Raw genomic sequence first — 27,442 nt, 5'->3', positions numbered from 1 at the left:
GACGCGAGTGCCTTTGCTAACAGCACGACATCGCGTGCAGCACGTTTACTGGGCTCGTGACCATATTGATTGAACTCTGGACGATTTGACACCGTGGACTGAACAGCTGAGCCCATTTCTGTTGGTAAGAGCTAACAGTATGGTTCAAGTGTGGCGCAGACACAACGAAGCTATGGATCCTGGTTGTCAACAAGGCACTGTGCAACTTGGTGGTGGCGTCATAATGGTGTGCGCTGTGTTTACGTGGAATAGACTGGATCGTCTCGTCCAACTGAACCAACCATTACTGAAAATGGTTATATTCAGCTACTTGGGGACCATTTAAGTCATTCATGCACTTCATATCCCTAACAACGATGGAATTTTCATGGATGACAATGCACCTTGTCACTGGGCCACAATTGTTCGCGACTGGTGTCAAGAACATTCTGGACAACTGGAGCGAATGATCTGCCCACACATATCATCCGACATGAAACCCATCGAATGTTTATAGGCAATAATCGATAGGTCAGTTCGTGCACAAAACCCTTCACCGCAGTTATGAACGGCTATAGAGGCAGCATGGCTCAATATTTCTGAATGGTTTTTCCAACGACTTGTTGAGTCTATGACACGTCAGGATGTTGTACAAAGCCGCGCACAACGACGTCTGACACGAATTAGAAGGTGACCTATTAATTTTTTACCTCAGCACTAAGTCCCTCTAGTTTTCAGGAGAGCTGTAAGTACTGAGGCTTCCAGAGGAAGTTGGGATCGATGGCTATGGCGTGTCTGCTCGTCACTGTGGTATCACAGATCGAGTCCATCCCACTGGCGTCCCATAGTTGGCAACGGCAACGCAATTTTCCATCAGACGCCGATAGTGGTCGTACGGGATCCGTCTGACCCAATGGAGTACGCCTGTTGAGCCACGCATCCATCGGCTCTGTACCACGAGTGCCCTCTGTCGCCGCGATATAGGATGGTCAGCGGCAGCTACACGTCTCTTTCGAAATGGAGTCGTCACCGTGACTGAGACCTTTGCGACCCTGCCACTAACGGTCGAGCAATATTTATGAGAGCCTCTCCCTACAATCCTCTTGTTGATATTTCATTAGCTGGACATTATTGCTCCCTATTCACTTGTAACGAGTCTCTGTTGGTTCAAATGGTTCAAATGGCTCTGACCACCATGGGACTTAACATCTGAGATCATCAGTCCCCTAGAACTTAGAACTAATTAAACCTAACTAACCTAAGGACATCACACACATCCATGCTCGAGGCAGGATACGACCTGCGACCGTAGCGGTCGCGCGGTTCCAGACTGAAGCGCCTAGAACCTCTCGACCACTGCAGCCGGTAGAGTCTTTGTTAAGTAACGCTTCTGTTTACTGTATTCACTTTCCTCTAATCATTTCTGCTTCTGTCGAGCTTTGCTATGCACACGCTGCTGCATCGCTCCGTAGCCCACCTCTCCTTCGCGCCGTGGACGACGTAGTGCACAACGATCATAGTATCGACGGACTATTGGAACCAAGTAAAACGCGCAGCGAAGTCGAAGGGCATCGAAATGCCTGTCCCCGATCCCGTGCGCCTAAAGTTTTCGTAACTTGTTACTTGGGAGGGGGGGCGGGGGCTGGACAGATACTGCGGGGTCCGCGATTGATCCCAGTCAGGATCGAAGATTCAGGGGCAGGTGGATAGGCAGCATGGCGGCACGGCCCTCTCCAGGTGGGGCTCTCGAGCGGCGGCAGAGTGTCTGCTAACGAAGCCGCGCCAGCGCTCCGCGCCTCCCGTCACGTCACGTCACGTCATATCACCTCGGGCCGCCGCGTCAGACGGCGACCGACACCCCGCGCTGTCGTCACGAGCGTGACGCCGGCTTGCCCGCTATTTGAGACGCGTCGCGCAGCGGCAATGCTCAGTCCGTGCCCGCCCAGGCTCACCATCACAGCGCCCGACCAGACCGACCAACAAGACATGGTGAGTACCAACACTGTGCCTAGTCTATAAAGACGTGGAGACAGCAGGGTACGCACCACACTCACGCGCGCGCTCCAATCCCCCCAATTTTCTAACATGTAGAGTATCTTATTGCTGAACCTATCACGGGGCGAAAGTTCCAGCTTAAGGATTCTACCATATTATTTTCAAAGCTCTGGTCTGGCCTAGTGAAGCAGTCGCGTATTCCGCCCTTTTGTGTAAAATCTGGTCCTTTGCTGGTTTATCCATTTCTTCCCAGAATCGCGTACGCTCAGCACGAAGCTTTCAGAATTTTTTTTTTTTTTTTCACCAAGTGTTGGATTGCTTGTGAGATATAAAAATCAGAAAACTTCTGAAAGTCTTTTAATTCATATAGATGAGTTTTTCATAATAAGTTCACTCTGACTGAATTTTAGCTGGCCGGTGTGGCCGTGCGGTTCTAGGCGCTTCAGTCTGGAGCCGCGCGACCGCTACGGTCGCAGGTTCGAATCCTGCCTCGGGCATGGATGTGTGTGATGTCCTTAGGTTAGTTAGGTTTAAGTAGTTCTAAGTTATAGGAGACTGATGACCTCAGGTGATAAGTCCCATAGTTCTCAGAGCCATTTGAACTATTTTGAAGCTTTCGGTATATTGACTGAATGGCTAGAAAAATTCCTGTTTAGTTAATTACAACGAATTGCCGATTGGGAAAGGGAGTAATTGAGCAGTGTTTCTTTTTATCGTCCTGTGTTTCAATTTGTAAGAATGGAACCTTTGTAAGATCACTTTGTTGTCTGTCTATCAGTGTGTCTGTTTGTCTGTATCCCCAACTGTTAAGAACCCTTCTTCTTAGGAACAACTAGACGCATCGAGTTCAAAATTTGTGTCACATACTAAGGTCTACGTTTCCTTGGCGGTGTAAAAATTGTAAGCTTCTAATTCAGTGCAATTAAAATATACGGCCATTTATGTCACATATAGTGCAATTAAAATATACGGCCATTTATGTCTCATATATATTTATACTCGAAAACTCACTCATCAAAACCTATTTGGTATTTCCCCTTGATGTAGAGGGTTGGGTGGGGTTGTTTGGGGGAGGAGACCAAAAAGCGAGGTCATCGGTCTCATCGGGTTAGGGAAGGGTGGGGAAGGAAGTAGGCCATGCCCTTTCAAAGGAACCATCCCGCCATTTGGCTGGAGCGATTTAGAGAAATCACGGAAACAGGATGGCCGGACGCGGGATTGAACCGTCGTCCTCCCGAATGCGAGTACAGTGTGCAACTACTGCGCCACCTCGCTCGGTCCTCGATCTAGAATCATGCAATTTTGCCAGAAGCAAGGTTTTGCAATACAAGTAAAGGGAAAAATCCGAAATCGTTGTTTTGTAATTATGAAATACGAAAAAAAAATTTTTTTTGTTATTTACGATCACAATTCAAACCTGAAATTAAACCATTCTCGAAAGTCTTGAAAGATATTGCCAGTATCAATATCGATAATAGACAAAAAACGACAAATTCCTCGATTCCCAGAATGGACGAACTGTCCATAAACATAGCCAAAGTGCGCGAATCCCATTCACTTCTTACTCTGTTTTCTCTTGTTTTATTGTATCTGACGACAGTCACTGGAGCATCACAATGCATGCGCCGCTGTTCTTCGAGGCTTCTTATGCTGAAATACTGATCTGGCGATGTTTGTAAAAGTGCCATTCAGCAAGTAAATAAACACACACAGTAAAACTAACGCCTAATTGAAATTCCTGTAAGTGTCAGTTGATAACAGTACTGAAAGTGTTAGTCATTTGTAATCCTAAATACTAAGGCTTTAGTTACTTTAGCACTCGAAGAAAGTACTTTTGCAGAACAACTTCGTGCGAGCCGATTTTTATTTTCGGAAAGTGTACAACCCTCATAAATATTCAGTCGGATTAACGGGCAATACAGCAGTAGTTACATGAACCGTGTGAATTTTTACGTGTGTTTACAAAAGGTTAAAAACTAGTCGCAAAACCTTAACCGACGAGCACCACTCTTAGCTGGCGGTATCAGATCGACTTCGGCATTGCTGATTGGTACTGACTGATTTATGCCTGAATCCTGGCAACTTACAGTTGAACAAATTCCTGAAAAATGTCGGGTATGTGTCGACACAACTCATTGTATCACTCAAACCAATCTATATAAGACTCGGGTAAGGTAGGTTCCCTATGAGCTTACCGTTCATCACAATGAACAGCGATTTCACATTTGCACCGAAAAAGAAAATCATTTCTGTTGCGAAGGTGATCCAGTTTTGGACAGGACTTTAATCTGCGATGAAGTCTGTGTAGGTCATTTTGTATCGGAGTTCTAGAGCCAAAAAGCAGTGGAAACACGGTGACTTCCTCGAACAGAACGCCACCATCTGATGTTATGGTCATGCTTCTCATCTGTTGGAGTGACAGTCGTCGACATTCCTGTGACTTTTTGAAGGTGCAACGAGCTATCGACAGCCTGTACCATAGACGTGACTGAGAACAAAGTCAACTCCTCGCTGAAGAACCGTAAGGGATGGTAGAGGAATGTCGTACTTCTTATTTAAGGCAATGCTCGAACTCGTACGGAAGAAGTGACGCTGAAAACTGTTGGAAAATTGGGATAAGAGCTCCTACCTTATCCCCTCTATAGCTCTTAGCTTGCCCCTATGGATTTTTATCTATTTAGTTCCCTGAAAGAAGCTTTCCATGGCATCAGGTTCAACGACAACGATGAGGTCAAGAGAAAAAGTAAAAAAAAAAAAAAAAAACTGGTTTCGATGTCACAGTAAAGAACTTTTCGCTGAGGGGATACAAAGACTTGTAAGAAGAAGGAACAAACGTATAGAAGTTGATGGGAATTACGTCTAAATATGGACAGGAATGGTATTGATTTTGTAAACCATTCTTACTATACATTTGTAAATAACAGCTAAACCGTTCATTTTAAAAATAAAACCATTGATTGTTCTTAGATATAAGAAAAGAAAAAAAACAGAACGTTTTGGTTCGTGAATGTTTTATGCCTCAAATATAACGTTACAAATACTAATTCCTCCATCAACTAGACATGTCGATACGAGCAGCATTTTCATTCATTACCATGTGTGTGGGCTTGACCATTCTTTGTCAGTTTGCTTCTAAATACGGTTTGTTACTTAGTTACGTAGACCGTATATCCATGTGCCCACTGCCCGTTTTTGCCAATTTGTTGTAATGGGTGCGTTGTAATAAAAACCCATTATGGACAAACTGTGAAATTGGATTGAACTGTAAAACGGCAGTGCAGATTGTTGGTCATTTGCTTTAGTTAAAATGTCCAAAAATTTTGCAGCGAATAATATACTGAGAACTATATTCTCCTTGCAGTTTCACTAAATCAAAGCATGCATTTTCTGAAATCGTAATATCTGAGCTCCGCTTAACACAACTGTCTAGCGAAATTGCTTGATGTGTTTGTTCACCGCAACTATCGGAGACAGTCAAAGGCAACAACAAAAAATGCAGCGCCTACTTCATGAGAAAGCAATCACTGCTAAGCAAATACAACAATATATAGCCTCGAAATGAGATAACAGTTCAGAATATGTTGGTTTAACACAATAACATAGCATTTGGTAGTTAATGTGTAACTCAACTGCTTTAGCCTCAAAGAAACATTACCCTCTGACATACTTAGCATGTTGTCATTTGCTAATGTTGCCTGGAATACCCGTCTGTGGTGCCACTTTCTAAGGAGGATAGTTTCTGTTGCGCAGATATGCACTATAAGATTAATACGTGGCGTTAACCAACGATCATTTAGTAGCCTCATGTTTCAAGAGTTAAGCCTTTTTAAACACAACTTAGAAGCAGCACCTTAGTTCTGAAACGAAAACAGTTACAAATAACGAGTGCTGGTCAAATAGAAATAGTACATTCACAAGTAGATTTGACAGCCTTCCTCAAAATTATTTTTCAGTAAAAACAAAAATCAGTCGTATTCCAATAAAAATTATTTAGCACATGAGTATGTAAAATGTTCAGTAGATGACAAAATTGATTTTCAAAAAACAGACAGAACAATATTTCTGCTTGGAAATACTAGTTTTCCATACAGTAATGAGCGAGAGAGGAACCTCTGTCGAAGATATGTCACGATCTGCTTACTGTAGTTGGCAAAAACTTCTCTTTGAAAGCTTGTATGAGTCAGTGGCGTAAACCAGTGCATGCTAGAGTGGGCTAAACAACCTCGACATCTACTACGCGGAAAATCTCTGGAATGACAGTCAAAACAAACATAAAGAGTGATGTGATGAACAGTATAAAAACAAGTGCGAATGGACACTGACAACGGGAAGGTTGTAACAGCTGAAGAAATTCACACAGAGCTTACGCAGGACTGCTGGTGTACACCATATATCTTACACATCATGCACTCAATTATGCTAGCCAAGAAAAATTGCATGGGTTTGGCTGACGGAAAACTTAGGCTGTGTACCTCCCATACGCAAACAGTGAAGCACATTCCTGTTAATCGAAATTCGCAAATCAGAAGAAATTGAGACAAATATGTTCCCCAATTCTGAGGATAGTTGGCAAGGTCACAGCTGACACACCAGAGATCGTCTTTCCATAAATTAACAACCAAAAGAGAAAAATGAAACTAGGCATGTCATGAGAATCGTGTAAGCTACTGCCTCTGAAATACTCACCCGCGTTACACCACATTTGTCATAGTGTAGATCTAATGCCACAAATGAGCAAAAGGATTGCTGAAACCAGATGCTCCAAGGTTCTCCACCGGTATCGATCGGTCTCGATATCCATAAACGAATGGCTTCGTGTTTAGACTGATGGCGGGACGAGCGGAACTGAAATACACTGCTAACTACAGATTCGAGATTTCACGCTAGGGAGAGGTCATGCACATTTTGATGAAGAAGTTAACCGTAACAACTACGCTATTTCACTTGAATCTGCAGCTCTGCAAACCGCTGTGAAGTGCATGGTACCGGTTACGTCCCATTGAACCCAATATTAAAGTCTCTCCCCGCTCCATTTACAGGGTTATTAGTGTAATCTTCTCTTCGCTATCTACATTTACATCCATATCTACATACAACTCCGCAACCCCCCGTGCGTGGTGGAGGATACCCTGTAACGCTACTAGTCAGTTCCTTTTCTGTTCCACTCACAGACAGAACAAAGGAAAGACAATTGTGTATAGCCGGCAGGAGTGGCCGTGCGGTTCTAGGCGCTACAGTCTGGGGCCGAGCGACCGCTACGGTCGCAGGTTCGAATCCTGCCTGCCTCGGGCATTGATGTGTGTGATGTCCTCCGGTTAGTTAGGTTTAATTAGTTCTAAGTTCTAGGAGACTGATGACCTCAGAAGTTAAGTCGCATAGTGCTCACAGCCATTTGAACCAATTATGTATATGCCTCCGTATGAGCACTAATTTCTCGTACCTTATCTTCGTGGTCCTAATGCGATATGTATTTTGGCGACAGTAGGCTCGTTCTGCAGTCAGCTACAAATGTCGTTTCTCCAAATTTTCTCACTATGGTCCTCAAAAGAATGTCGCATTCCCCCTACGGATTCCCATTTTGAGTTCCCGAAGCATCTTCCTTGCTGTTCGAACCTAACAGTAACAAATCTAGTTTTCCCTCCCGCAGCGATACATAAGGGCTTCATTATATTCCTAGATTATTCTTTAAACTGGCTATCGAAACTTTATAAGTAGGATTCCTCGGGACTGCCATCTCAGTTTGTTTGTGACGCTCTACCGTAAGTTAGAGAAACCTGTGAACGTTCGTGCTGCCCTTCCTTATTTAAGTTCAATGTCCCATGTGAGTGCTATTTGGTACGAGTCCCACTCAATTGAGCAACATTCTGGAATGGATCGCAATAAACGGATCGTAACAATACTTAAAAAGTGTATTTTTTGCGCAAAAATACAATTCTTTAAATGGAACAATCCCTATTGACATTAAGAAACAAAAAGTAGGGTAAATTTTTTAAGGGTTTGCAGGGTTCTAGTGTGAGTCGTCTAGGAGATATCGTATTGTGCAACGTTTCCACAGCGACACTTACTTGCTTACGGTGTACAGTCTATTTGCTTACGGTATACATGTGTGTTCCTTGAGCGCATTGCGACTTGCAAGGCAGTTAGTGTGTGACACTCCAAACAGTAGATCGTGAGTGGATGGTGGGATTTACCAATGCAGATAAAGCCGACATGCTCATGGTGTATGGAGAGTGTAGTAAGAATGCAGTTCGTTCTTGTATGATGTATGCGGCAAGATATCCCAACAGACCTGGGCCATCTCGGCAATTATTTGTCAACTTCTTCAGTCAGTTACGTAACAGGTGTTGACAGAAGAGTGAGAAAGTAATACTCTTTCTGCTGTTGCAGTTGGTCCGCAAGTTAGCTCCCGCGCAATCACGCAAGGAAGTGGCATGAGTCAAGAAACTGTCCTACACATTCTCGATTGATATAGGAACCATACCTATTTCATCTGTCTCCATAAACAGCTACATGGAAGCGATTATACAAATCGTGTCACCTTTTGTACATGTGCATCAAGACAGGATATTCCAGAAGCAGCACGTATCTTGTTTAGTGATGAAGCTGCATTTACAAATCATGACCATGTAAACCGCCGAAACATGCAATATTGATCTGTTGGCAATCCCCGTTGGCTTCGTCAGGTGGAATGTCAGCGTTCATGGAGTGTAAACGTATGGTATGGGAAGTGAACTATCAGCACATATGCCCGTTTTTCGCGGACGGAACATTGAACGTGCACAAGTATCGCAGCTTCCTAATACACCATCTTCCGCGAATAATAGAAAACTTTCCTCTACAGACCTGGAGGAACCTTTACTACCAGCATGATGGCTCAGCGCATAGTGCACGAAGTACTACAGCAAATCTTCACAAGTTGTTTCCGAGCCATCGGACTGGACGCAGAGGACCTGTACCTCGGCCGGGCCCTTACCTGGATTTGACGCTTTTAGACGTTTTTCTGTGGGGAAGCTAAAAGAAGCTTTCTACAAGAACATTGGAACTGAATCCGATGATACGCAACGACGTATTTCTTCAGCCTGCTAGGATATCCCCGATGAAATGCTAACACGTGTGCAGACTCGTTCAGTAGCAGACTAAGCGAAGGGGGGGGGGGGGGGGGGGTGGTATGGCCACTGCCGGTGGTCATTTGAACACAACCTGTGATGGTCAGTTGTTCAGTTGTCTAGTTACTGTTCAGAATCCACATAACTAGTGTATTTAGAGCGTGCTACCACAGGCATTGTGTAAGTATCTGTGTGTGAAATTTTCAAAACACTATATCTCGTGAACGACTCGCACTAAAATCCTGCAACATCACTGAGATCGTAATTTATCCTGCTGTAGTATGTTAATGCCAATAGCTATTGTTACATTTTAAAAAATTGTATGTTTGACAAAGAAAACACTTTCTACGTATTACTATAGTCTGTTAACTGGCTAACGATAAGAGCCGCTGACTACCTATCCATTCTGTGAAAAGCACATAAGAGTAGCGCTTTCCATTTCTGCAATATTTGCGGTGCAAGTTTTAGATGAATGCCCTTTGTAAGCACCGACATGTAGGCAAGAAGTCATTAGTGGAAACGTATCAAAATCCCTGCAGCAGTTCCTGGTTCAAAATGGCTCTAAGCACTATGGGACTTAACGTCTGATGTCATCAGTCCCCTAGACTTAGAACTACTTAGACCTAACTAACCTAAGGACATCACAACATCCATGCCCAAGTCTGGATTCGAACCTGCGACCTTAGCGGCATCACGGTTCCGGACTGAAGCGCCTAGAACCGCTCGGCCACCGCGGCCTGAGACTACCCTTAGCATACATATAGGAAAGGTGACGCGGGACTCCAATTTATAATATGTATAGATGCTGTATACCTACCAATTACACATCGTTATGCTGTGTCGAATAACTAACGTACGGGTATTATGACATATCGTGATTTCCTTGCGGTGTGCAAGTAAACGGATCATAGCTTCCTAAAAAGTTTAATTTTCCTATGTAATGACCGAAACTGCAAATCATTAACTTACCTCTCATTTCGCGAGAAGGAAGTAGGAAATTGCAACAGCTCAAAAATGCCTACAGGAAAAAGTAACTTACTTGTCTACGTGGGCGGGAAACCGCTAAGCACTGTATCCGCCGTAAGAAGCAAAGCCATTAGCAGTGAGGAACGAAGCAGATTAAACAGGGAGCTTCAGGTGGTGGTTATGTCTATGGACATGAAGTAATTCTACCTCAGCTGCTGGGCCACTGTTCCTTTATTGTGTCACAACTAATTTCGAGACGAGTGCTCTAACCCTTGACTGCTTGTCGTACGTTCCACATACAATACAATACTGACATGCGCACGTAGTAGCAAGATACTTGCCTCACAAAATCAAATTAACTGATTGTCTTAGGCACGGAAGACATGTCATTATGGTTAAACTGGACCGGTTTCTACAACAAAGGCTCTATTGTGAATGAGACCGCTCGTCTCGAAAATAGTTATAGCGTAGTACTCAGTAGCCCGTAGCTGTCATATTCAGATATGGATCTGCAAAACTCAAATTAAAACGAAAAAAAGAATCACTTTTATGATAAGTCGAAACTCGTTGCAGCGAAACGTAAGTAATGTGTATGTGATGGTAACAAAACTAATTCTGGAAATCAGTAACAGAAATCCGCAGATTGGAAGTCACGCTCCTTTATAACTCGTCTCTGTAAAAAGGATTCTCTTTGGCCCAAACGTCAGTATTCCTAGCACATGAGCTGCTATAAATGGCACATTCATCTGAAAACATAACCTTGATACGGTTCACTACACTTGGAAATTGACTTAACGAAGCACGGCATGCAGACACGCGCTCGTTCCGATAGTACCGGATAATTCGTCTTCAAACGTCGGTCGAAAAGGTCTGACCTTGAGGTCTTTTTCCATGTGATCTGGTATTGTTGTCTTCGGCATGCCGAGTTCCGAAGCACGTTTACATGTAGACTTCATAGAGACTGTTTAGTAGAAGCGGAGACTCCGGCACATGTTTCTTCTCAGGCCTTCTTCCTTCCTCTCCGCTGCTCTCTTTAACGCCGCGAAAAGCAAAAGCACGTCTTTACCAATCCAGAAGTGTCGACTTTCGCGGTGGAGCCTTATTACACCTTTCCTAAAATGCTCCATCATCTTTCTCATTCTCCGCCGTGTGTGTTGGTCGTGCACCCATATGCTTGCCACTAAGCGCTCCACTGTAGTGTAACTATGACCAATTACATCTACCATGCCTACAAAAATGGTTCAAATGGCTCTGAGCACTATAGGACTAAACATCTGAGGTCATCAGTACCCTAGAACTTAGAACTACTTAAACCTAACTAACTTAAGGACATCACACACATCCATGCCCGAGGCAGGATTCGAATCTGCGACCTGTCGCGCGGTTCCAGACTGTAGCGCCTAGAACTGCTCGGCCACTTCGGCCGGCTCACCATGCCTACAGACTAAAACTTGATTTCCACTGTGAAAGCATGTAAGAATGAATTCCAACGATTGATTCCAACAAATAATAAGGAATAACAGAGCTACCATCATGCATATTAACATTTGATACTAAACAGGGGTTACAAGGATGCGGGAACTTTTCGCCCACCCTGTAGACAACAGAATCGTCCTCAAACAATTACTGATTCTGTCTGAGTTGTCAAGATATTGACAAGTAAAGAGGAACTATCAGACGGCTGCGTTCTGCTGCGATGTATACACACGAGGTTAGTCATATGCGTCACATGTAGCGCTCCGTTTCCCAGGCTCCGCTTGTTTGTTATGCCAACAGCAGCGCACATGGCTGACAGATCGCACCCAAAGGTCACGCCCTGCCCATCTGTTGCCATGGTGACGCCGCTAAGTAGCCGTCGCCACGCTCGTGAATCGGAAGCGGTCGTCTCACGGCCGGCGATCGGTATCCGGGAGAGGCAGGGCTACGCGGGTGTCGCAAAACAAGTGTCCGGTGTGCGCGCGATAAGGAGGTAGTGACGAAAACGAAACGCACCAAAACAACATTGTTGCTGGGTGTTGCTGTTTCATCCGACGTCATTAAGCAGAGAACCTTATGTGGCTTAACGAGTCGTCTACAAAACGTCATCAGAGACGGAGCAGAAGCTTGGTTTGAGGAAGAATACAGTAAGAACTGGTGTTACGTATAACATAAGTGCCTGACAAAAAGACTGAAGCACCCAGAGGACATGGTGGTATGTCAATGTAACTTGCTACTCGTACACACCGTCGGCGGACATTTATATAATTAGACTTGCAATTCTCTGTGACAGAATCGTACCCAGCGTGTATCAGAATTGTTCGTGTTTAGTACTGCCACCAGACATTGTAGGGTCGTGAACAGCGTCAGGTGTTGAGAGATCCATGGGAAGGGCACGACGTGTGCTCGTGTGAGACAGCGTTAGCAGAACCTGACCGAGTTTGAAAGAAGCCTCATTGGCGGGCTGGTCGAATAGTGCAATATTCGCATTTCCGCGACATTTGGATGAGACAGTGACCCGATGCTGGAGGGCTTGGGAATGTGAGGGCGGATATTTTCGTCAATTTACCGATCGACCACGACTGACCATCACAAAGGAGGACTGCCATCGTGCACCAAGCACATTGTAACTCCTTCACATCTACCCCTGCCATCCGAGAACAGGTGATGGACTCCCTGCAACATTCTGGGTCAACCGGTGGAGATAAGAGGAGGGTAGCAGCAGCTGGGCTAGGAAATTACGTTCCCACGCATAGAATGCCGTTAACACCACAACACGAATGGCTATGTTTGGAGTGGTGCCATGCCAGGAAGCATGGACTCCTGATGAATGGCTTCTCACTGTGTTTAGTGATGAATCGCGATACTGCATTATCGGCGTGTACGGCGGCTACCTGGGCAGAGGTTCCGTTCTCCCAGTGTATTTGGGAGACACAGTGGTATCACACTGGTGTCACGGTGTTGGTAGCCACCGCGTCTGACGCCAGCTGGCGGTGGCTGAGGGAATTCTGACTCACAACGATATGTCACAGACATCCTACGTTCTCATGTGACTGTATCATGGTGCCATGTTCCAACAGGACAATGCTCGCCAAGATCCTCAGATATGTCCACGATATAACATGTGTGGTACCATGTCGACGTCAGCTCAGCCCACTACCAGTATCCAAAATATCAAGGAACAGTTACGAGAGTTGTGCGACACGAAGGTGAACGAAAGAGAGATGGAGGGTTCCCAGTCTCTAGAAAGATATACTAGTGGTAGTCAGGTAATGAGACGCGTCGGTGGTTGCCTCTCAACCCTCCAGCCATACAGAGATTTACCTAGGGAAACATATATGATTTTTAGTTTATTGCCTTTTGTTCCTTATGACCTGTATGGCATAAACTAGAACTTGTTGGTACTGTCTTTGTGTTTGGTTAGGGTAAATACAGGAAGTATAGTTGTAGGTAGAAGTCTCGCATTGGACGCGTGAAGTGTCAGATATAAATTGTAAAGAAATGTAATTACTAACTCTGTAAAGATAAACCATACAATGCCGGCCATGGATATCGCGACATCACAAGGCGGTATGCATCAAACGTCAAACTGACATGTAATGTATTCCGTGCTTGGGTACCAAAATGATTAGTATTTCAGGACAACTGTCCACTGTACGTAAGAGCAGCACCAACGAAGTACTGCATATAAGGAAAGATGATGCAGCGAGTTTCTCATTTTAGAAATCACTCTACAGCTTTTTTTGCTATCGAGAAATCGTGCTTTTCCTTGTGTAAGGTGACATGTGTCAGACTTCGACAGCGGTAGGACCGTGGCATACTGAAACTGCGATTTATGGTTCTGCAGTACTGCTGATCACGTTTGGTCGCGATCTTACAAATGTCAAGTGAATATGGAATAGATGTGTTCAGAACGGCCATGTAGTATCTCGACTCGACGCGATTAGCGCCCGAGAGGATAGAACTATTGTTACAGAACCGTACAGCCACGCCACGTACCTCACGTCGGGAAAGTGATTTCCATCCAGCAAGATGACTAGCCATATGGACATTGCGACTACCTCTTGAGCACTAAGGACTATCAAAATGGCGAATTTTGTAGCTTCCCTTGATAAAGCAGCAGAGAAAAGCGTGGCGACAGTGCTGCGTCAGACGACTGCCGGTACTGTGAACAGAGTCACGATGGAAGTACTGGCGAATGGAGGCCAGACGGTAACTGCCCTTGTCATGCAGACCCAGAATGTGGCGTATTGGCACATGGTGCCACTTAAAACAAAACACGATAACCATTCATTTGGACAGCACGCCTACTCTCTAGCGTTTTAAGGCTAGTAGCTGTGCCCTATCTCCGATTCAACCGTGACAGTCTTCCAACAAGATAACGCAAGATCGGCGATGTCTCAGAACTCTCACTCATTGAAAACATGTGGTCGTGTGTCACTGAGAGACTGCCACGCCTCCCCTCGTCAGTCACTACCATTGGTGTATACTAAGAGTTGAAACTGCATGGAATCACGTAACCTAATCTGTCATCCAAGATTAGTTCGAATCAGAGGTCAGCCGACTGAGAGAAGGTATGCTGCGAGAGGTGGTAGATCTGTGTACTAAATTTCTCACCTCACTGAGACGTAATGTATAACCACTGCATGCACCACTTGTATTTGTACAGAGATTATTGTCCACGCATTGTAACACACGTTCCTCCATTTGGGTTTACATAGACAGAGAAGGGCGTGGGGTGGGGGCTTGAATTTGGAACCGTCCAGGGTTAACAGCGACAGTCAGACACTGCATGCAGATTCTGTTTCACACACGTGACGACAGACTGCTGCCAACATCCAGTACGACGGTTCCTGTCTACACTGAAAACGCTCTCGACACAGGCGTATATAATGGGTAGCACCAGTGTCTCCCATGTGGTCCACTGCCTTTGCTGACAAGACTTCCAACGAACCCTTCAACTTACCTTCTCGCGCGCTGATTTTGTTTGACGGTTCAATTTCATGTCGCTTCTTAATATACATTACTAAGCGATTAGCCTGGAGCAGAGAACCGAGAGAATATCTAACTGCATCCAGCAAAAATTTGATTTCTAATATTTCGTATGAATAGTGACCGACTTTAAAAATTCAAAAAGCTGACATAATTTACTCATTGAGAGGTATAATCTCATGTGAATGGGTCAACACAGTAAAACAAGTATTACTGTTATAAACGGTGTACATCTCTTGAGGCAGTGTAACCAACCGCACGCAGATACCCAGACTACATTCGATCAGTATTAGAGAACGACAGTCCGTAGTGACGTCAAAAAGCTTTATACATAATTTCAAATCTTTGCGAAACTTTTTCTCGCTGTCACCCCCCATTCCCACAAAATGATAAACGATAAAATTTTATCGCTTTCTACATATTCGCTGTGCCTGCAGTAAAACTGCCGCATCAGACATCACGTTTTAATTTATTACTTCTTTACTACTTACTGTACTCGCTACACAATTTGCAGGCAGTGTTCATATATATCACTGAATGTACCTGCAAAATTATATCACTGTGCGATACGTGGTTCGGGTGATGTCATCATAAACGTTGAAATGCCTGAAAAACTAGTTTTTGCTTAAAAACCGAGACTATACTCATCCACTGTTTCATAATGTATGCACATAGGAGCATCCAACAAACTGTAAAAATAATTTCAAATCATTTCTAAACTTTTTCTCGATTGCTTGCTTAAGTCATTTTTAAAGTGATCAAAAGCTTTGAACTATTTTATACATGGGCGTTCGACTGTTTAAATGATCGGAAGTCTGCTGGCTACCTCTAAATGCAATGAATGCCTGAAACTCCTGTTGAAACAGACGCTCATTCAAGACTATGAACGCCATTTCTGCAATGAAATGTAACCGCACCCACTGAACATGACCCATTAATAAGGCTATCTGACTGCTTTAATGAAGCTTCGGATATGGCAAAATTTTCACAAAGCGCAGCGGAAAGAGGGAGGAGGGGGTGGGGCGGAGTGAAGCGGAGGCAAGGATTGCTCCTGCTCGGAAGTAGTTCAGAATGGTTCAAATGGCTCTGAGCACTATGCGACTTACCTTCTGAGGTCATCAGTCCTCTAGAACTTAGAACTACTTAAACCTAATTAACCTAAGGACATCACACACATCCATGCCCGATGCAGGATTCGAACCTGCGACCGTAGCGGTCGCTCGGTTCCAGACTGCAGCGCCTAGAACCGCACGGCCACTCCGGCCGGCTCGGAAGTAGTAATACAGAAATGTAAATTGGTACATTAACTGTAAACACCATACCATACTGGTTCAAGTGTAGTAGGTTCAACTTTTGAAGCACAAATATCTATGTCATTTGTGACCTAAGCTGCTTGAAACCCTGTAAATCTGGTCTGACAGAAGAAATTTTCCTTTGACGCTGTCTTTACCGCCGTGTGTCTCGAAGTGCTGCATTATTTGCGGAGATGTACAATTCCCACAGAAGATGATTACATCCCTTACGTGTTTATGTTCCGTTACCTCTTAATTCATTGTAAAAAAGAATAGCACTAGTACATTTTTATCAAGAAAATTTTAAGTATCCGGTTAGATTAGAAAACAGTGGTGGAAGTACTGAACAAAGGAATTTGTGCAAGATAATAAATTCACAAAGACCAAAAGGTATGAAATATTTATTATAATGTTTCGAAGGAGATCATACACACAAATAGTGTTACAAGCTTCTAAAACACGGTCTTGTGAGTGAGAGAAACTATTTGTAAGTCACCTGAATTTACGAACAGTTAAATCACAAACAGATACCGATCACTACAGGTTCTGATGAGACGGAGAGAGAGCGTTGAGGCGTTACGCTCCCCACAGCAAGTTCGAATGCAAAATGTAACGTGAAAGGAAAATCAGTTCTGCATAATATTAAAGAATACGTAAATTGCAAATACGAAAATGCTATCTGAATACACGTCACTTGCTACGATCCCACCGTCTTCCTGACAGTTGGTAGAATAGCCCTATTCGAAAACACGAGATAGTGTCTTAAGCACGTCCGTTCGATGTGCTTGCCAGGGACCCGAGCGGTTTGCCATCAGCGGTACGACGCTTTCAAACCGAATTATACCCGCACAGTGCTCTAATTGCCCGGCAGCGGTCAAAGCTTCTGCGAACCCCTTAAGCCCACGTCTAAAGTGGCACCGACATCAGTGGAATCCTGCGACGACCGACGTCGGCCTATGACAGCATATCCTTTGAAGCCAGTACGTCAGCAAGTGTGCGGTCGCAATGCAGCTGACCTCATCGCCCGAACGTACAGACTTCGGATGACAATTGGAAAATTCAAATCAGTTTGTTTCCCGGTGGTCCCGTTACTTTCTTGCACACAACAGTGCTGTTGGTTCAATCCGTTATACGATTTATACATGATGAGAGAGTACTAGGTCCTAGGTTCCTTTGGGAAGCAGCCTTATTTATATTTTACATTTACGTACTATATTCTAAAATGGTTCAAATGGCTCCGAGCACTATGGGACTTAACTACTGTGGTCATCAGTCCCCTAGAACTTAGAACTACTTAAACCTAACTAACCTAAGAACATCACACACATCCATGCCCGAGGCAGGATTCGAACCTGCCACCGTAGCGGTCGCGCGGTTCCAGACTGTAGCGCCTAGAACCGCTCGGCCACTCCGGCCGGCCGTACTATATTCTGTTAGTCTGTTAATGGTGGTGGCCAACTGCGTATCTGCAAAGATACTCGGCATGGCCGTGTCTTACTTTACACTAAACGATGTGTTTCAGTTCTTTGACGAAAAGTGAGGCAGAGAACCAAGAATATTTTTCAAACTTCTGCACATCTCTCTGACTGTGATTGTAATGAAGACACTTTACTAATTACAGCACGCATAGACGTATATAAAGAATCGTTTTTCCTTAGCTCTGTCACAAACCAAACCAATAGAGACCATAGTAGGCACCATGTAGCACTTTAAAAAGTACCCGCTGCCAGGCTCCTTTTCAGATATTCGCAGAATACAGATATACGTGGGTTGGAACTTTAATAGTGGCAAGTATTTATTTACAATTTACACAAAACAAATACGTGTTTCCAAATTTTACTGTCCTTCAAACTAGACACCAGCATTGTGTATAGCCCGGAGCCACGACGTGGAAGTCGTAGGTTACCCTCAGCAGCGTCAGTTGTGTTGAAGGTTCGAGTCGTTGTTGTTGTTCTTATTGTTGTTGTTGTGGTCTTCAGTCTGAAGACTGCTTTGCTGCAACTCTCCATGCTACTCTATCCTGTGCAAGTCTCTACATCTCCGAGAAAGTACTGCAATCTACAGCCTTCTGAATCTGCTTAGCGTATTTATCTTTTGGTCTCCCTCTAGGAGTTTTATCCCCCACGCTTCCCTCAAGTACTAAACTGGTGATCCCTTGAGGTCTCAGAATATGTCCTACCAACCGATCCCTTCTTATAATCAGTTTGTGCCACAAATTTCTTTGCTTCTCAATTCTACTCAGTACCTCCTCATTAGTTACGTGATCTATCCATCTAATTTTCAGCATTCTTCTGCAGCACCACATTTCGAAAGCTTCTATCCTCTTTTTGTCTAAACTACTTATCGTTTCACTTCCATTCATGACTATGCTCCACACAAATACCTTCACAAAAGACTTCCTGACATTTATATCAACATTAACAAATTTCTCTTCTGCAGAAATGCTTTTCTTGTCGTGGCCAGTCTGCATTTCATATCTTCTCTACTTTGGCCATCATCAGTTGCTACGCAAATAACAAGTGTCTCGTTTCCTAATCTAATTCTCTCACCATCACCTGATGTAATTCGATTACACTCCATTATCCTTGTTTTGCGTTTGTTGATGTTCAGCTTATATCCTCCTTTCAAGTCACTGTCCATTCTGTCAGCTGCTCTTCCAAGTCCTTTGCTGTCGTTGACAGAATTACGATATGATCGGAATTTTTATTTCTTCTCCATGGACTTCACTGCCCACCCCAAATTTTTCTTTTGTTTCATTTACTGCTTGCTCAACGTACAGACTGAATAACATTTGGGATAGCCCACAACCGCGTCTCTCTCCCTTCTCATCCACTGCTTCACTTTCATGCCCCTCGACTCTTATAGCTGCAGTCTGGTTTCTGTACGAGTTGTAAATAGCCCCACAAATTTCAAAGAGAGTATTCCACTTAAATTGTCAAAAGCTTTCTCTAAGCCTGCAAATGCTATAAACGTAGGTTTCCCTTTCCTTAACTCGTCTTCTCTGAGCAGTTGTAGAATCAGTATTGCCTCACGTGTTACTGCTTTTCTCCAGAATCCAAACTGATCTTCCCACAGGTCGGAATCTTCCAGTTTTTCCATTCGTCGGTAAAGAATTCTTGTTAGTGTTTATCAAACATGATTTATTAAACTAATAGTTTGGTAGTATTCACACCTGTCAGCACTGCTTTCTTTGCAACTGGACTTTTATGTTCCTTTTGAAGTTTGAGGGTATTTCGATTGTTTCATATGTCTTGCTCGCCAGATGAAAGTTTGGTCATGGCTGACTGTTCCTAGGCTATAAGCAGTTCTAACGGAATGTCGTCTACTCCCGGCGCCTTGTTTCGACTTAGGTCTTTCAGTGCTCTGTCAAATCCTTCTCGCAGTGTAATATCTTTATTTCATATTCGTATATGTCCTATTCCATTTCTATAATACTGCATAATAAAAATTCTATAATACTGCCATCAAGAACAACTTTCTTCTATAGATTCTCTATGTCCTCCTTCTACCTTTCAGGTTTCCCTTCTTCGCTTAGGACTGCTTTTCCATCAGTACTCTTGACATTCATGCAGGCGATCGTCCCTTCTCAAAAGTCCTACCTTTAGACTGTATCAATTTTTATCCTAGTGATATATGCTTCTGCATCCTTACATTTATCCTCTAGTCATTCCTGCTTAGTCATTTTGCACTTCCTGACAATGTCATTTTTTAGACGTTTGTATTCCCTTTCACCTGCCTCATTTAGCGCACTTTTATATTTTCTCCTTTCATCAATTAATATCTCTTGTATTACTCAAAAATCTCTACTAGGTCTTGTCTTTTTACCTATTTCATCCTCTACTGCCTTCAACATTTCATCCCTCAAAGCTAGCCATTCTCCTTCTGCTGTATTTCTTTCTCCTATTCTTGTCAATCGTTTCCTAATGCTCTCTCTGAAACTCCCTACAACCTCTGGTTCTTTCAGTTCATCCAGGTCCCATCTTTCTAAATTCCCGCCTTTTTGCAGTTTCTTCAGTTTTAATCTACAGTTCATAACCAACAGATTGTGATCAGAGTCCACGTCTGCCCCTGAAAATGTCTTACAATTTAAAACCTGGTTCCTAAATCTCTGTCTTACCATTATATAATCAATTTGAAACCTTTCAGTGTCTCCAGGCCTCTTACACGTATACAACCTTCTTTCATGATTCGTAAACCAAGAGTTAGCTATTATTAAGTTATGCTCTGTGCAAAATTCTGCCAGGCGACTTCCTCTTTCCTTCCTTACCCCCATTCCATACTCACCTACTACTTTTCCTTCTCTTCCTTTTCCTACTATCGAATTCCAGTCCCCCCACGACTGTTAAATTTTCGTCTCCCTTCACTGTCTGAATAATTTCTTCTATCTCATCATACGTTTCTTCAATCTCTTCGTCATCTGCGGGGCAAATTGGCATGTATACTTGTACTACCGTGGTAGGCATGGACTTCGTGTCTATCTTGGCTACAATAATGCGTTCACTATGCTGTTCGTAGTAGCTTACCCGTGCTCCTATTTTTTTATTCATTATTAAATCTACTCCTCCATTAGCCCTATTTGATTTTGTGTTTATAACCCTGTATTCACCTGACCAGAAATCCTGTTCCCCCTGCCACCGATATTCATTCATTTCCACCACATCTAAGTCTAACCCAGTCATTTCCCTTTTTGAATTTTCTAGCCTACCTAGCGAATTAAGGTATCGGACATCCCGTGCGCCGATCCATAGAACGCCAGTTTTGTTTCTCCTGATAATGACATCCTTCTGAGTAGCCCCTGCCCGGAGATCCGAATGGTTGACTATTTCACCTACAGAATATTTTACCCAAGAGAATGCCATCATCATTTAATCATACAGAAGACTGCATTCTCTCGGGAAAAATTACGGCTGTAGTTTACGTTAAGCCATTCGTAGTACAAGCGCAGCAATGCCGTTTTGGTTGGCGTAACAAGACCACATCAGACAATCATCCAGACTGTTTACCCTGGCTCTCTTCAGGAACCACACGTTTGCCTAGTCTGTCAACAGATAACCCTCCGTTGCGGTTGCACCTACGGTACGGCTATCTGTTTCACTCAGGTACGCAAGCTTCCCCACCAACGACAAGGTCCATGGTTCATGGCGGGAGTAGAGCGATCTGCTACCCGATGAATCTCTGTAACAGTTCCGAAGGGAATGCTGAGTCTTATCTTCCGTTTCTACTGGCTTCCTTCCCCCCTTGTTGATCTGCTTACTGTTTTTCAACTCATCTTGGTTCTTCAACTTAGCTTGGTCCCTACCGCCCAGTAGGGGACCAGAAGTTATTATCGTTAACTTACCGTATCTCTGGCTTTTCTTCTTTGTTGTTGTTGGCCCAATTTTAATTCTAGCAAAGGTATGATGTGTGTTGGACTTACTGCAAAACTTGACTGCTGCGCTACTGTCTCATTTATATCAGTGACCAATGGGCCTACATTGTTGTCATTGAGACTCACTTCTCCTTTATGCACAGCTCCATTTTTGTCGACAACTCTCCTGTTCTCACAGCAACCAGTACCTGTTGCATAGATTGGGGATTCCATGATTGTTACAGTGATTTTTTTCACTAATCTGACGGAATTTAACATGTATCCGTAATAAAAGAACCATACCTCTTCATCAGGTTGTTAATACACTGAAGTACAGGTAGTCCACTTGGTCCCTACGGCCCAGAATTGAGCGTTGAAAGCTTATACGGTGGATGGTAGGTGGAAAGGGTTTCAAAAAATGTTCATCAGGTTTTTATAAAATTTTGACACAAAGTATCTATTAAGTAATTATTATTAAACGCTTGAACTTGCTGCACATCAGCTTCGTAAGTTTTATACAGTAAAGTTACTTCCCTACTTCACCAATCGTCATTACTGTGGAACCAGTGGGCGGTTGGAAAATTTTGCTACTAACAGAGATACAAAAGTGGTTCGTAGGTAGACGAGGATGACAACCCCTACACTAAAGCGTTAGTATACTTACTTAATGAGATACTGTCGTCTTATTATCAAATTTCAATGTTGGGCCATCAACAAGCGTCAGCATGCCAACCATTTAACGAAACATCATCCCTTGATGACTCCACGACACAGATCTTTACTCTTGGCCTGCGCCCGTCAACACCGACAATGGGTCGTTGATGACTGGAAACATGTTGCCTGGTCGGACGAGTCTCGTTTCAGATTGCATCGAGCGGATGGACGTGTACCGGTATGGAGACAACCTCATGAATCCATGGAGCCTGCATGTCAGCAGAGAACTGTTCAATCTTGTGGATGCTATGTAATTATGTGGGGCGTGTGCAGTCGGAGTGGTATGGGACCTCTGATAGGTCTAGATAAGCCTCTGATGGGTGACACGTACGTAAGCATCCTGTCTGATCACCTGAATCTATTAATGTCCATTGTGCGTTGCGACGGACTTGGGCAATTCCGACAGAACAATGCGAGGCCCCCATACGTCCAGAATTGCTAACGAGTGGCTTCAGGAACACTCTTCTGAGTTTAAACACTTTCGCTGGTCGCCAAACTCCCCAGACATGAACATTACTGAGCATATCAGGGATGCTTTGCAGCGTGCTGTTCAGAAGAGATCTCCACCCCCTCGTAGTCTTACGGATTTATGGACAGTCCTGTAGGATTCATGGTGTCAGTTCCCTCCAGCACTAGTTCAGCCATTAGTCGAGTCCATGCCAAGTTGTGTTGAGACACTTCTGCGTGCTCGCGGGGGCCCTACACGATATTAGGTAGGTGTACCAGTTTCTTTGGGTCTTCAGTGTAAGATGAGAATACGAAATGTAAAACAAGCCACTTTGCCCTGTAAGGAGTGTAGGCATTATCCCGACTGTGCGCAATTACGGTAAATGGTGTCTGATGAAGGAAATAGGCAATTCAAAGACATGTGCTTTCGTAGGCTAAAATATAGCGTTTTACGAGCATCATAGCAATTAAGTGTCATATTATGTATTTTTAATACATGTTAATAAATTTGTCGTTTACTTTAGGTGTATACACAACACAAAATACTTCACTGCAAACGAGCGCGTGCAACCATTTTCACGAAACCCGCTAACAGTACCAAAGAGGTGTCTTCGAATATTATTAACTGTTCGCCACTAGGCTGCAGTAGTCTCCAAAAGAATAAAAGGAAGTGGTCACTTTACCCGTCATGGTCACTACAGCCGTCCTTCCCCTACGGGTGATGTCGAAAAGCTATTGACGAAAAATATCTTCAGAGATCTGTTTAAGGTGAAGCTGAATTACTGACGCCAAAAACAAACAAGGTTGTAAAGGAATTAGTAGCGACGGCTGTACTTTCTGAGCTTTTAACGCGACGACTCCTTTGACATACTCTCAATGTAAACTCGCGCAGTCTCTGGCTAAGTGGCTGTTACTCTAAAGAGAGCAGCCGGCCGTCGACGAGAAGAGACGAGAGGAGACGGGCGGAGAAGCGCTCTCGAGCAAACAGCTCTCTGGCGTCCCGAGAGCGGCCGCAGCGGAGGCGCAGAAGCGCCACTCGTGCTTCCGCTGGCCGTATTTTACTTGGCTGCATTATAAACCACGCCAGGGTGACGCACACCACCCACTACCCACTCTCTCTGCGGTCACTTTCTCACCCGTCCGCCTCCCTTCCCCACTCCCTCCTCCATTCTTCTCTCTCTCTCCCTCCCTCCCTCTCTCTCTCTCTCTCTCTCTCTCCCTCTCGCTCTCTCCCTCTCTCTCTCTCTCTCTCTCTCTCTCTGTCTCTGTCAGTCTCCCAGCCACAATTGGGTAATTTTTCACGAGCTCTTCTACCGCTGCGATCCATCCGTTAACTAACAGTTGGGAATACGAGAACTTTTTTCAGAGTCCCTGCTGATAAATGGTCGGATGAAGTCGTTTTAGAGTGGACTAATGTCTATACATTCCCGGGGGGAAATTTGCTTTGGTCTGCTACAGCTAAAACAGTGGCAGTCTGTACCACTAAAAGTCAAAATGGCTCCCTATTCTCAGCTACAGGATGCCTAACTAACAGGCCCGAAGGCAACAAAAATTTAATTTCCAGTATTTCATATAATTATTGACCGAAATTTAAAAGTTTAAAATGCTCTCATAATATACTGATCAAGAGGAACACTCTTACATTAAAGGTTTTAGACAATAAAGTTTTCAGAATTGTGTTTATATCTTGACGCAGCGCAACTCCCAGCGTACAATTTACAGAGACTTCAGTAATCCAGTATTTGAGAATGAGGGCGCTTAGAGACTTTCAACGAACTTCACACATAAATTCTAACCTTTTCGAAATTTTTTTTTTAGTGACAGCTCCACAAAATAATGAAAGGAAACAAGTTTATCGCCTCCTACATTTCCACTTTTCATGTTCAAAGACTTCAGCATTAGGCATGACGCTTTTATTTATCACATGTTTACTGCTAACTCTATTCGCTACGCATGTTGCTGACAACATCCACATATACCACTGAACGTACCTGCAAAATTATATCACTGTACGACAATCGGGTCAGGAGGTATTGCGCCATAAATATTGAGATCCGTGAAACATTAGCTTTTCTCAAAACGGAGCGCAAATTACCCATGCTACACAGAGGTGACAGATGGCGCAAGGATCACGTTCACGAGGTATAAAACTGCAATGCATTGACGGAGATATCATTTGCACTCAGGTGATTCGTGTAAAAGCGTTTCCGACGTGATAGTGGCAACACGGAGGAAATTGGCGGACTTCGAACGCGGATTGATAGTTGGAGCTGCACGCATGGGCCATTCCATTTCGGAATTCGTTAGGGAATTCAATATTCCGATATCCACAGCGTCAAGAGTGTGCCGAGAAAGCCAAATTTCAGGCATTACGTCTCACCATGGACAACGCAGCGGCTGACGGCCTTCACTTACCAACCGAGAGCGGCGTTTGCGTAGAGTTATCAGTGCTAACAAGCAGGCAGCACAGCGCGACATAACCCCAGAAATCAATGTGGGACGTGCGACCAACGTATTTGTTAGGCAGTGCGGTGAAATCTGACGTCAATGGGCTATGGCAGTAGATGGGCGAGTGCCTTTGCTAACAGCACGTCCGCAGCGCCTCTGCTGAGCTCGTAATAGTACCCGTTGCGCCCTACACGACTGGAAAACGGTGGCCTAGACAGAAGAGTCCCGATTTCAGTCGATAAGAGCTGATGGTAGGGTTCGAGCGTGGCACATGGCACATGGGCCCAACATGTCAACAAGACACTGTGCAAGTTGATGGTGGTTCCATGATGGTTTGGGCTGTGTTTGCGTGGAATGAACTGGGTCCTCTGGTCAAACTGAACCGATCACTGACTGGAAATGGTTATATTCGGCTATTTGCAGCCATTTGCGATGAAGTTTTTATGGATGACAATGCGCAATGTGAGCGGGCCGTAATTGTTCACAATTAGTTTGAAGGACATTCTCGACAATTCGAGTGAATTGCTTGACCACCCAGATCGTCCAACATGAATTCCATTAAACATTTATAGGACATAATCCAGAGGTCAGTTTGTGCACAGAATCATGCACCGGAAACACTTTTAAATTATGGACGGATATAGAGGCAGTATGGCTAAACATTTCTGCAAGGGACTGCCAACGAGATGTTGAGTTCAGTCACGTCTACTTGCTGCACTACGCAGGGCAAACGTAGATTTGACACAATACTTGGGAATGACCCACCACTTTTTTTCACCTTCGTGTTTATTCATTCAGTGTGTGATAATGATAGCTCTTAGCGACTACATGCAATCGTTAAACATAATTTCAAACTTTTTCTAAGCTGTGTCTCGCTTACAGCCCCTCAAAATAATGAAAGAATTACAGTTTATTCTTAAAAACTGTTCACTGTTTATGCGGTAAAATGCCAGCATCAAGCATGACGTTTTCATTTATTATTTGCTCGCTGTCAGTTTATCAGACAGCAACCACACATGCCTTTGAAAATACTTACAAAACTATATCATTGCACGAGACATGATTTAGAAGAAAAACTATGTTTTCAGAAAAATGTTAATAGTGCTCGATAGTTATCAACATACTTAGGACTTCGTTTGCGATGAAATTTTTATGGATGAAAATGCGCAGTGTGACAGGGCCAGCGTTACTGGTTATAAAGAAAAGAGGCACCATATTCGTGTATCCCTTGCTACGTTATGGACATACCACAGAAGTAAGAAACAGCACTTAATAGGCTTTTAATGTAGTGAAAATCGGCGTAGTGTTAGTTGGCGAGTTCTTATATGCTGGACGTGTCGGACCATTGGTGAGAAGGTAGCTATTTTGTTATTGTAAGAATGTAAAAGACCGCCTTCGCATCGCCAGACAGAACAAGGAATTAACTGTTAATATTAACTCTTATAAACGAATGAGAGGATTTGTACGTCTGTGTCCCGCTAGCATTGAAAGTGGAGCAAACAAATCGGAACTATTATTTATTATTGACTGGCTCATTCATTTTCAGTTTTCATTCGATGATAATGGTTTAAATAACAAGCTGTCATTAAATTAACGATGTTCACCCAGAAAACGACGAATTATTTCGTAGGTGTTCAGTACAACCGTCTTCTGCGGTTGCGTACAGAGCAACCAATGAAGACTGTGGGCTTTTCAGAGACCGTTAAATGACATCGCCGGTGTCGCACATTCCCATAGGAATGATGGGTATCGACTTCTGTTGCACGTGACTTCTACTTCATCTGCCAAGAGCCTGTACTTCGCCATTTTCTCATTTCAGAAGGTTTGCAAGCGTGTGTTGGGTGCAGTGATGCCTACAGGGAAAGTGATTTGTTCAGCTTTCTTAATCACCGTCATATTACAGGGAATGATTTTATCGTCTACTTTGCATTGAAATTTTCATTTCTGCAACGGTGTGACAATATTTACCTGTAGATAGAGGAAATTCCTCCATTAATTGATACCTTGGATGATTATTTATGCGACCTCATTATGTATTTTCAGATATTCCTTGGATGCCAAGATGTGCCAGATGTGAAGTTTAGTAGGACTTGCATGTGATCGTTTGGCATTATTATTATCGTTATTATTATTATTATTATTATTATTTGATGTTTGGTGTACACGCAGTACCATATTAT

The 27,442-nt window shown here is 43.7% G+C and overlaps 1 protein-coding gene across 4 annotated transcripts in view; it reads left to right on the top strand.

Annotated features, from left to right (window-relative positions):
• Positions 1-1,830: 1,830 nt before the first annotated feature.
• LOC126418883 (calmodulin-like) overlaps positions 1,831-27,442 on the top strand; it is a 220,461-nt gene continuing 194,849 nt past the window's right edge. For 3 of the 4 annotated variants that reach the window (XM_050085889.1, XM_050085887.1, XM_050085886.1), the window contains exon 1: positions 1,888-1,968. In XM_050085889.1, the coding sequence (XP_049941846.1) occupies positions 1,903-1,968 (66 nt within the window). In that variant the 5' untranslated portion in view covers positions 1,888-1,902. Of the gene's footprint in view, positions 1,969-27,442 lie in introns of all 4 variants that reach the window. The other variant, XM_050085890.1, reaches the window with a different exon arrangement.

The sequence above is a fragment of the Schistocerca serialis genome, chromosome 9 (genome assembly GCF_023864345.2).
Source record: "Schistocerca serialis cubense isolate TAMUIC-IGC-003099 chromosome 9, iqSchSeri2.2, whole genome shotgun sequence".
Lineage (NCBI taxonomy): Eukaryota > Metazoa > Arthropoda > Insecta > Orthoptera > Acrididae > Schistocerca > Schistocerca serialis.
This window is presented reverse-complemented; position numbering and strand designations above follow the sequence as displayed.